This window comes from Empidonax traillii, unplaced genomic scaffold (genome assembly GCF_003031625.1).
Source record: "Empidonax traillii isolate 1590-97213 ecotype Southwest subspecies unplaced genomic scaffold, ASM303162v1 scaffold344:size748272, whole genome shotgun sequence".
In the NCBI taxonomy this organism is placed as follows: domain Eukaryota; kingdom Metazoa; phylum Chordata; class Aves; order Passeriformes; family Tyrannidae; genus Empidonax; species Empidonax traillii.
The window spans coordinates 304,906-316,320 of record NW_020955537.1 but is presented as its reverse complement, the minus strand read 5'-3'; the positions used below and the strand labels follow the sequence as shown (position 1 = coordinate 316,320).

At 37.1% G+C, this 11,415-nt stretch overlaps 1 protein-coding gene across 1 annotated transcript; it reads right to left on the bottom strand.

Moving 5' to 3' along the window:
• Window positions 1–590: 590 nt before the first annotated feature.
• LY96 (lymphocyte antigen 96) lies at window positions 591–11,388 on the bottom strand. The gene is made up of 6 exons (XM_027892280.1): window positions 9,874–11,388; window positions 5,269–5,750; window positions 4,029–4,118; window positions 2,954–3,082; window positions 2,144–2,196; window positions 591–1,143 (listed from the first exon to the last, which is right to left on the bottom strand). The coding sequence occupies exons 2-6, from the start codon at window positions 5,438–5,440 to the stop codon at window positions 1,042–1,044; spliced, it is 546 nt and encodes a 181-aa protein (XP_027748081.1). The 5' UTR covers window positions 5,441–5,750; window positions 9,874–11,388; the 3' UTR covers window positions 591–1,041.
• Window positions 11,389–11,415: the final 27 nt, after the last annotated feature.

Genomic DNA, 11,415 nt, shown 5'->3' with positions numbered 1-11,415 from the left:
AGGCATTTGAAAGCAATCTGCTACACACAGCATGAACTACTAGCCAGCACAAAGTGCAACTTCAACAATGTCCTATTAGTTGGGGAAAAGTCTCTGAACATGCTAACCAACCACTGGCTGGGGGCTAAGGATGAAGAGGACATCACTCTTCCTGAGGACCAAATCTCATACTCCATCAAAGGTCTTGGGTGTGGAGGTGCAGCAGAGAGGGCAGGTGGATACTCAGTGTTGGGCTTCCCAAGCAGCAAAAGCTTTAGACATGCTTTTGAATAGACGAGGAACAGATCAACCTGTTGGGTGACACCATCCTCCTGCTTCTGAAGGAAACAGCTCATACAGCCTCTGGCCCTTGGACTCTGAGCAAGAGCTTAAAACGTTCTATGAGGTTGCAGTATAGGGCTCTGGAAGGCTAAACTCAGCTTTACTGTATTGGAAATGTTCCACTTTGGGTGTTATTCACATCAGCTAGCACCACATAACAAACTGTAACTCCTCTGTTTTAGCTTGGTATAAAAAGAGCAGAACATTAGAAAACATCCAAAGTTAATCAGAAAATAGGAGAATAAAAAAACACTTCTCAAATTGATTGTACAAACAAGTTTTATTGTCAAAAGAAAAAAAACACAACAACTTATGGCAGGGTTTCAAAATTCAATTGCTGTGTTTTCAATTGAGTACTGATGAACTTCTGATTCTTGCACTTCAAAACTTCTTGATTAGTTTAGCTCAGTCTGAAGAACTTGACTGTATCATAACTCAAGGCACAGCAGCAAAATGCAGTCCTCAGCCTGACATCTGGTCAGGGTTATGCTGCGGATTAATCAGAATGCCTGATACCTGGAGATTTTGTGCACATTGGCTGAGCATCTGATTACAGCAGTGCTATAAATGAGTAAGACTGTATATCATATAGCTTTCCAGACAACATAAGATGTATTCCACTTCAGGAAATTTAGTTTGCTTATTACTTTGCAGCTTGGATTCCAGTTGCTTGCAGAAGTGACCTCAGTGTTCTCGAATTATTTGAAAAGTTTGTTGCACTCAGTAAACATCTTCTTTTACTATCATGGTGAAATTCAAGCATATGGTCATATTATTCTCAGAATCATCAGAGAATCCTTGTACAATAATATTATAATTGCCCTAAAGCAAGCAAGAAAAAACAAGAAAATTAGTGCATAATGCTGCCTACTCTTGTCTAAGTAGCTTCTTCGAATGGTTCTGGTGATTTTTTTTTCAGTTAGGACTGAAAAAGACATTCCCGTCATGGACTGTTCTCATGGGTATAGTCAGATATATCAGTATATACATATATAAAAAATAGTGCTCAGCTTTCTTCTCATGACCAAAGTACTCAGGAACAGCAGTCTCTGGTCTAGCAGAGTCCTATGGGAAAGTGTCAGGCATGCCATAAGTACTTCATCTATTGGTGGACTGCTCACGGTAGGAGATGTTCCTGTCCGCTACCAGCTCTAGGGTTACAAGAGATGTTGGGATGGATGGAGACCAACACTGTTAAAGGCCCATGGGCTTTGGGACAAAGGGAGGCTGGAGATTTTTTATCAGTAGGAGCTCCTTAGTGACATTTTTAGGGATTTATAGGGATGATAAGGGTTTGGAAAGGCTCAGACAGCTGATGGGGCAGGTGTTGGAAGAGAGTGGGTCAACCTGATGACTGGTGCTACTCTTGGTTTAACAGTGGAGCACTGCATTTACTTTTGGATATTGTTATTCCTCTTCAAATCTTTGAAAACGGTTTCATGGAGTAACAGACCATCATGTGCAGAGAATGTAAAATAAAGAACAAAATAGGCAGAAAGAATATGAATGGATTTACTCAAACAGGTAAAAGGAAAACCAGTTTACCAAATAAAATGGAATTATTAAAGTGACATTAACTGATATCTTTGGTCTTTTCTTCTATTAAATAAAGAAGGAATAATAGAGAAACAAAAACCCGAGGGCATCTAGAATTTCAGGGATGCTACCATTTTAGACTCATCACTTCAATCATGAGAAAGTTTTCTGACATTTCCTCTTCTGTTTTCTACAGTTTGGGTGATCATCTCTTTTCAGAAAATATACACCTGTAAGTATGTGATTTTACTATTATTATTTCTTTATATAAAATGTCAGAAAGTACCTTTAGAAACGATGTTCTTAAACCTTTAATGTCAAATTCTTCTACAAGTGTTTCTGTAAAACAGAGATAATTATAATACAAATGGTTACTTAACCATAAAGCCATCAATCAGACTGCCTAAATAACTTCAAAGCAATATGGTATATCTCTCAGAAGCAGGTGCCAATGTCATTTACTCTTCCACTGATAAAGCACTCACCTGTTTCTTCTATCAGAGTTCTGACTATTTGTCAAAAGTATGTTAAAAATAGGAATTAATCACAGTGCTCCTCCAGCATCTCCTCCAAACACATCTTACTGTGTTAACTCCACAGAGAACTGATACTGATTTTTAAAGAAAAAAACCCACAGACTATGTATTTTGACCTCCTCACAGGTCTTTTTGGCCTTAAGTCTGACATCCTGCCTGAATTCTCTAGATCTGAGCCTGTGTCATATTAATGCTGGGTAGCCCCTACTAGAGGTTTGACTCAAGCATTATACCTTGGTGTAGAGAATCTCTTAAAAAGCCCTAAATAAACTATGTTCTGGATATTAGTAGTGCCTATAGTGCCTCTCAAGTTTTCTGTACAAGTCAGTCAAATGTAGTCTTTTCCATGTAATTTTAGAAATGTTAATAATAAGTGAACATAAATAATTATGAACATGGAAACTGCAGTACAAGGATGTTAAAACACAGACTTTGGACATTTTCTCTTTTAATGGGGTTTTGGCATTGGAGAACTGGCTGCTCTGAAGTCTGCTGCCTACTAAGCAAGGCCTAGATTGTGGAGAGAAAAATCTGTTTGCATGTTTTGATGGCACACCAACCTCCTTTCAGCATTTCACACACTGAGTATTCATCGTCAGTTCCGCTGCACAGGACCTGTTTCCAGTGAAGCACTTTGGTACCATCGTGCCAGACATGGAAGACAATCTTCAAAAAGGTGATGTCACTTCCTAGTTAAAACATTGCAAGTAAGGACATGGTATCTGGCAGGGACAAACAACATATATGCAGACATGCTACATAGAAAATAATATTTTTCTCTGAAATACAATATTTTTTTAAGACTCCCCCCAAAACTGGCAAAAATATGTATCTTGAAAACTGCTACTTCCACACACACACAAAAAAAAAGTCAAAACCAGCTAGTTTTCAAAAGAAAAAAAACCCTTAAAAATATTTGAGCAACTAATTTCAAAATCTGTTTTAATTTCTCCAGTAAAGATAACAGCACAGCTAATTTAAACAGATGCTCAGATGAAGGCTTTAATTTTAGGTACATGTGGCATGTCCTGAATGCTGGTAGCCATCATAAAGGTATCTTTCCAGCAAAGCAAACCTAGTCCACCTCCAGAGTTTTTATTCATAAAGTGAAGTTTATGATACAGCCATTTCATAAACATTTCATTCACTCACCTTGCCAGCTTAAAGCTGGATTTAAAGATTACAGTCGGATTCAAACATACAATACAGTACCATATCCAGCCTCTGGAAAACACATATTCTTCACAGAAGTTCTGCCATACATGGATGGCCTAATGATATCCTCTCTTCTTAGAAAGACTTGGGACTTCTTCAGGCCAGAAGAGCTTGTGTGCAGCAAACCTTGTCTGCTGCTCCCAGACAAACGCACGTGCACCAAAACCATCTCAGATTTGCACACAGAGTGCCAGACCCTGTGCAGGGCTCTGGTAACTGCTCCAACAAGTAAAACTCAAACACACTTATTTTCACAGATCATCATTTCTGGCCATAATTATCCAAGTTTATCCATTCCATTTTCAGTCACAGAAACTGATTTCCTAAATCATCTGGCCTTTTGGATGAAGGGCCAACTTTTCACTTGTACTTGATTTTCTGCATTTGCAGGTTATAATTGTCTAGTTAAGAGATACTCACTTGGAATCCAGTTAATAGTAGCCTTCCAGACGTATGTGTTCATGATGCTGCAAGGTGTCAAATTAAACATGAAAGCATGAGCTGTAGAATCTATAGGAAAACAATATTTTATATTGATAGTGTTAATAGGCTTCTCCATGAAAATGATAAAAATATACTTATATACACTCTCACAATAAACACACATTTTAAAATGTATTTAATATACAATATATATGCCTTAGACAATATTAAAAATATTAGATAATATATAAAATTGTCTAATATTTGTAGTAAATACTAAACATGCATTTTAAATTTTATTATTAATTATTAATTATTTTAAAATTATTAAAATTTTATTAATTGCTTAGAGGTAAAACCAAAATAATATTTTTTTTAAGTAACAAGAAAACTCAGTTTTTTGGTTGATGATATTTTGCACACAATTATTAATTATATTAAAATTATTAAAATTTTATTAATTGCTTAGAGGGTAAAACCAAAATAATATTTTTTTTAAGTAACAAGAAAACTCAGTTTTTTGGTTGATGATATTTTGCACACAAAACCCAGGCAAAAATGCCTTTATCTTTTGAAGATACATAAAAACTTTAGCAGCATTAAGCCAGCATGGTCCTCTGATGAAAATATCCCTACTTATGCTAACCATGTAACGTATATAAACTTGCTGACAACAGCTAAAAACGTCTTCAATGTACCAGCATACTTTCTAAGATAAGGTAAATTAACCTTTCAGTAGATTTGCTCTGAGTGACCCACCTAGCATCTTTAGAATATGCAAAATATCAGCCCATGACACAGACATGGCAAGAAGGGACAAACTATGCTGTCCCAAAATCTGATACCCTAGCCAGCCAGAATATCACATTCCCTCTTCTTTTACATATACTTCAGCCTCTTCATTGTATTATATTTGTTAAATCAATATGCACAATTTATACAAGAGAGCAAAGTAGGTTTAAATTCATTATCTTCTAGTATTTCCTGAACATGCCTGCTTTACTTGAGGATAAAATTCTCTGTCTTAGCTGCTAGAACCAGCATTGTGGTAATATTTACGCCTATGAAATATAATTCTTGTAATATGGTAATTAATAACAGAAATAGACTTGAGCTGAATTTCTTTGTGTTTTTCTGTATTCATCAAAGAAAGAAACTTAAAAGAAAATTTGCATTTCCTCAGTCTACAGTAATTATCATGCATACTTAGAAAAAGAAATTGCTATATTTTACTTACCACAAAAAGTATATGACATTTCAAGATCTGATGATACACAAAGAAATTCACTGACTCCAGAGGTGAATAAAGTGAAAAAAATAAGTCCAAACATAATTACTTTTTTTTGTTCAGTATCTGACAGACTAAAACTTTGTTTTGAGGAAAGAGGAACAAAATTCAGCACAGTCATCCTCAGTCACACATCTTCAGGGAAAGTTCAGTTATTTTTCAAATTCTCTGCAATCTTAATTCATCCTACTCCAGCACCATCAGTTATCATCACAATAAATTTGTGAAGAGAAAGAATTTGTACTTTTGTTGCTATATTTTCCCCAGACAACGCAGCTCAAGCCACGAGTGAAAAGTGAAAGACAAAACTGTGTGAAATGGGGAAGTGAAGTAAAAACATGATTACCAGAAGTATGTAAACGGCAAGTATAGTTGACTCATCAGGCGTAAGATTTTTAAAGGCGTAATTTCAAACACAGAGTTTCCTGTACCTATTAAAGAAGAGAAAAATCCTCAAATGATGAAAACCAAGTCCACTCTTTTACCACTATGTAGTCAGTAACTCTCATTACCTTTCATAATAAATTTCTCACAAAGCTCACAGTGCTTTAAGACCACACCAGAAATCTGGAGGAGTGTAATCAGATGATGTATTTCCAAATGGAGCTGAACGCAACCATCTGACATGTTACTGAGCAGAGCCACCGGTGTCCTGCATGATGACATTTACCACCCTCAAAGCTGTATCTATCACAGTTATGCTTCTTAGGGAGAGAAAACTTAAAAATCCATGAAATTACAACTGATAATTCCCACATCTGCCCACCAGAGTCTCTCTGTGACCTTCTCCCAGACTTCCCCACAGTCTCTGCTGGTGAAGCAGCACTGCATGGTTTGCCCAAGAGCACAGAGCCATGCAAAGGCTGGGTTGAGGTGGACCCCAACCATCAGTCAGTTACTAACAAAAGCAGTCAAATTTTGATTGGGATGTTTCAGTAAGAACATAGAATCTACCTGTCACAAGTGAAGGTAGATTACACCTGATTTTATCCTGGGATGTTGAAAACATTCCAGGCTGCAGATTTTGATACCCAAGTTTGAGACACCAAAACAAAACTCTTAAAGCACTTTAGATACATTCCCTTATTTATGTCTGTTAGTGCATTACACAAAGAATGACATATTTGCCTGTATCTGTTATATCAATTATGTGGAGCAAACTGGGTCAGCACTTACTGCACAAACCTGACAATACTGCTAGTCCCAGCTACAGAAACAGATCAAATAAAAGCTATTAACTCATTAGCTAATAACTCATCAAGAGAGCACAATCACCATGTAATTGACAGAAAACACAATTAAATTTAATTTCTCACTAGAATAAAATATGGAAGCCTACTGAATTTATGGGAGAATGACTTACAGAAATTAATCAGATTATTTCTCACAAGTGACCTTCTTGATTTTTATGTACATCTGCAGGCTCCTCTTAGATCAGGAATTGTTTGTTGGTTGGTTTTTTTTTTAAATAGAAGCAGTATATAAAATAGACAGGTATTTGCATTTGTGTTAAGCAGGAAACTTAATAAAAATTAGAACAAATATAACTTAATCAATTGTTCTGACTCTTCCCACTTCCCCTTACAGTGACTAAAAGCCTTTACTCTCACAAATTCTGTGTATACAAAAAGTAATATTTTACATATTATAAAGAAGCAAAATATTAAGAAATTAGTTTTCAGAAGTCTGAGCATGTAACACAAAAGATAATTTTGGAATAATGACATGTTCAAAACCATGACTGATTGTGCCCAGAAGATCGGGGGAGTTCCCAGACTAGTTAAGGAAGGTGAGAATTCAATTACAAGTGCCTGGAAGTACCAACTAATGAGTTAATACATGTAATAATTCACAAACTAAAAAACTGAAAATTTAATGTTGCTAGAGAATTCTCCTCAGTGTTTCCAAACTTCTAGCATTTGGCTTTTAAGTAGAAATTCAGAATTATACAACTTTCCTGACAGATCTCCAGGGTACATACGTCACACACGGATTTTTGCTGTTGTTTAACAGGATACTATAAAACATATAAACCCTCTGTGATCATAGCAATAACACAGTTTTGTTTCAAGATGGCCAAAACTTGCTTAAAAAGAGTAAGATACGCAGTGAAATTGAAATAAATCAGGAAGGCTGTAAAAGCTGGAAAAAAGAAATGGAATAGTGAGACAGCCACAAAGGAGTGATTAGGCAACCACTAAAGAAGAGATGCCTTGTGCACACACAGTCAAAAAAATATTCCTTTCAATCACAAAGTCGTGGTCACTGGTATGGAGAGAGTTTAAGCAGTAAGAAGCCAAGACAGGCTCTCTGCTGAGTCTTCTGTCAGTCCTTGAGACTTAGCACAAGTCACAGGCCAGTCTGAAGAAGGCATGAGACAGCACTGACTGTACCCTACCGATAGACTCGATCACGCAGCTGAACGTGAGTCCCTCTGTGGCCAGACTTGTGCTGGCGTTGCTGCACAGACCAGAAAGAGCAATGCAAATTTACAAGATTATAGATAAAAGCTCTCTTAATATAAACAAAGACAACCTCTCTGTTGAACTCAGTGACTTTCTAGACCTGGATCAAGCTTAGGTGTTTTTTTCAGATACTTGCTGCAGCAAAGATATAGATGAGGAATTAGTCCCCCCTGGTGGTTCAGACAGACAGACACATGGGGAAACCTCTGTACCCTCTTCTGCTCCTTCCTTATTACACTTTCATTGTACAAGTCAAGACTATTACAATGCTTAAAAAAATCAGCTAAGGAAGCTACATTTTAAAGGATCTGGCTGTCCAAATGGGAAGACAGGAACAATAATTGCTACTGGTATTAGTGCTAAAGTATCACTGATGGTCATGATTATAAAGCAAACAACTGTGATCACTGTGTCTGGTCAAATTGTCATTAAATCAAAATAACCTCCGTAATTTTTAAATCTTTTCACCAAATTCAGTTTTATCTGCTTGTGGCTTTTGATGTCCCCTACTGATGCTATTCATAGAAGTGATCTCTTGTGATGCTCACTAAACACTCCAAACCAGTGCACTGTGGTGTGAAGAGTCTGTTCCGTCACTTTCGAGTCAATATGAAGGTTACAGGAGAAGGATATAAAGTTCTACATATTTTGATTTTGCTAAAAGCTCTTTCTTTACTGTATCTTTCTCTTACATACACTGATCCAGAAGGAAGGTGAAAAGTAGAGTAAGGGAAGTGGAAAGAGCTACACAATAATGTTACTTCACTAAAGTTTTGTGACAACTTACTTCAGTTATTTTGAAATCATTTGCAAGAATATTCAGTAGGGACCAACTCTGATATCCAATTAACAGTACATAAATCCAAGTCTAGAGAATTTAGGATTTTATAACAATGACTTTTAATTTCTCTACATATGAGATGTTGAAAGTAGAAGTTTATTCCAGGCCTTCTCACCGATTTTTGGTTAAAATCCTTAAAGTAATTAATGATATTTTTATCTTCTTTCTCGATATATTTAAAAAGTGCTTAACTTACTTATTATTGCTTTTCAAAATTATCACTCTGTATCGTTGACTGCCAATGAGTAGTTTGACCAGATAAACACCTATAAGTCACTGAAATCTTCCTCAGGAAAGATTTATAATATATATGATCATAATATCCCATCACAGAAAAATAAATAACAGTACACCAATATAGCAGAGGAAAGTACTCCATCTCAAAGTGTTAGTCAGACAGAATTAAAAAAGATTATGCCCTAGTTCTTGGCTTGTAACAAAGCACCACTTTAATGGAAAACTCTTTTAAGATGTTAACCACATTTCTTCTATAAAGAATGAGGCAATAATAATTTTCCTTGCAGGACCATTCATGAAAGTTTTTGAAGTAGATCTTTTTGCATCTGGAAGCAGATACGTTTATACCTTCTGATTATGGCTTTAGGGTTGATGCAGAAGGCACTCCAATATAAGGGGATTATATATAAGGCATAAGATGCATTCACAGAACAAAATCACCCTCAGCTATCAAGATGAAGAACAGAAAACTGTAGACTCTCTTCTCAAATCCTCTCAACCGATCTTTGACGTTGTTTAGAGTCATGCCCAAGGATACAAGAAATGGGTAGAAGTTTCATCTCCTCTACATGCAGCTGATGAAGTGCTTGAGAGAGTCAGGAGAGTCTGCTCCAAGAGCAGTGCGCTAGCACGTATCCAGTGGTGAGTTGGTAGCACTTGAATAAGAAATCAAGTAGTTGTTGAAAGATAGAAAAAGTGCTGTGCATTATTCTGAATATATTTAAGTGTTGTATGCACTTTGGCTTAGTGGTTTGATTTGAATACATCACATTAAACCACTGGAGACTATTAAAGTGGAGCAAATACATACCAGGTGGTATCCTGTGGAAACAATTATGTTGGAAATAATATAATCACTGCCTCTTGCCATTAGGCTTATGGTTCGTTTTTTCCAAGCCAAGTTTAGGATTAAAGCTCATAGTTGTACTCTGAAGTATTCATTAAACTAATAAAGTTGTCAAAAAGAAGAGAAAGCTGAGGGTGAAGAGAGAAGAAAGGGATGTGTCCTACCTGAGGCTGACAGCAAGCACACCATAGCAACACTGTCCACCCTGGAATTCCAGAAATGGAGACAGCTGGACATATTTTGCGGCTGTCTGCTCTTGTTCTCTGTTATTCCCTGCTTAAAATAGCTGCTTGCTGAGGTCTGTGTAGCTCTGGGATAATCTTATTATAGTGGATCCAACTCCTAGCTAGCACACTTGTCCCAGTTCTCAGGCGGGCTGCAGCAGGCTGTGCTGTACGTGGGGGCATGAAGAAATCTGTGGTATGAGGCATGAAGAAATTTGTGGTATGACCACGAAACTTCAGAGCAACCAAATTACAGCAGCTTACCAAGTTTCCATCTATTAAGTTATACTGAGCAATTGTAATAGCTCATGTCTGCACTTAATGCTTTGTACTCCCTTTTAACAGCACGAAGAGATTTTCATGAAGTTTCCATCACCTAAATTAGGCCCTCACAGTGCCACGCAAAAATCTACAGATTTTCCTCATCTTTGCCAATGTGATGACTGTGGTTTGTAATAAAGTGAGCTCCAGCCAAATTAGTTACCTTTTATTTCTTCAGAGTGTGATTAAGAGTGTGAAGTACCTCAGAGCTATAGAGTTCTCTTTGAAGGATCAAAAAGGGATAATTTTCTCATCAAAATTTTTTATATTTGCAAGAAAAGGCTGAGGGTTGTGGGATAATTCAGTTTAAAAAATAACTTTAAAGAATGACAAGAAGCCTTGTACTTCATAATTAAGAACAGATAGGGACTAATGAATAATAATGTGGACAAAGCCAAAAAGTTGAGAAAAATGGAGAGGATCACCAACAAAAAAACAGCACATAGTCAAAGACTGAAAAGAAAAATTTGCATGTATCGTGACTATTTTCCCAGGGAAACAAAAAATCAGTCTTCTACGAACTTTCGTGGAAGCTTTTAAGGCTGGAAGGCGATAGGAAACGTGTCTAGGAAAGAGGCTTGAGTTATTTCATACATTCCTGCTCTTTATGTCAGATTAAGTGAAACTGGTACCAGGGCCGGATGCGACACCCAGCTCCTACAGACAAGTGATTGGTTGGCCCTGGAAAGGCTGCAGGAGCCGGCAGCCTTCCTCGTAGGTGTTGCCTTGCAAATAAGGCAGTTTGTAAATCAGGTATTTCAGAAAACTGGGCTTCCATCAGTTATTTCCTTCGGGATCTCCAGGTATGAGCACATTCTCCGGATCTTACAAACTGTTTCTTCCATATTGTACACAAGTTACCTACACCCAAAGAAATATCAGCAACTTCCAGGGAAGAAAATGCTAGTAGGTAGTAATATTTCCACAACAAAGGGCAAAAAGCTGGTGAACAGTCCGGAACACCAGGGGAGACTGAGGGAGCTGGGATTGTTTATTCTGGAGAAAAGGAGCTTCTTGGGGGTACCTTATAGCCCTCTATAACTGCCTGAGATGAGGTTGTAGGCAGGTGAAGGTCGGTCTCTTCTCCCAAGTCCCAAGTGTCAGGACAAGGGGAAACAACCTGAAGGTGCGCCAGGGTAGGTTTAGATTGGGCAATATGAA

What these genes read in the sequence shown, in the direction of transcription:
- LY96 (XM_027892280.1), bottom strand. Translation starts at nt 5,440, where the DNA reads ATGACTGTGCTGAATTTTGTTCCTCTTTCCTCAAAACAAAGTTTTAGT. An exon ending in TACTATTAACTGGATTCCAA is followed by an intron (nt 3,083 to 4,028) that starts GTGAGTATCTCT and finishes TGTTTTAACTAG; the next exon opens with GAAGTGACATCACCTTTTTG. An exon ending in GTGTGAAATGCTGAAAGGAG is followed by an intron (nt 2,197 to 2,953) that starts GTTGGTGTGCCA and finishes TCTGTTTTACAG; the next exon opens with AAACACTTGTAGAAGAATTT.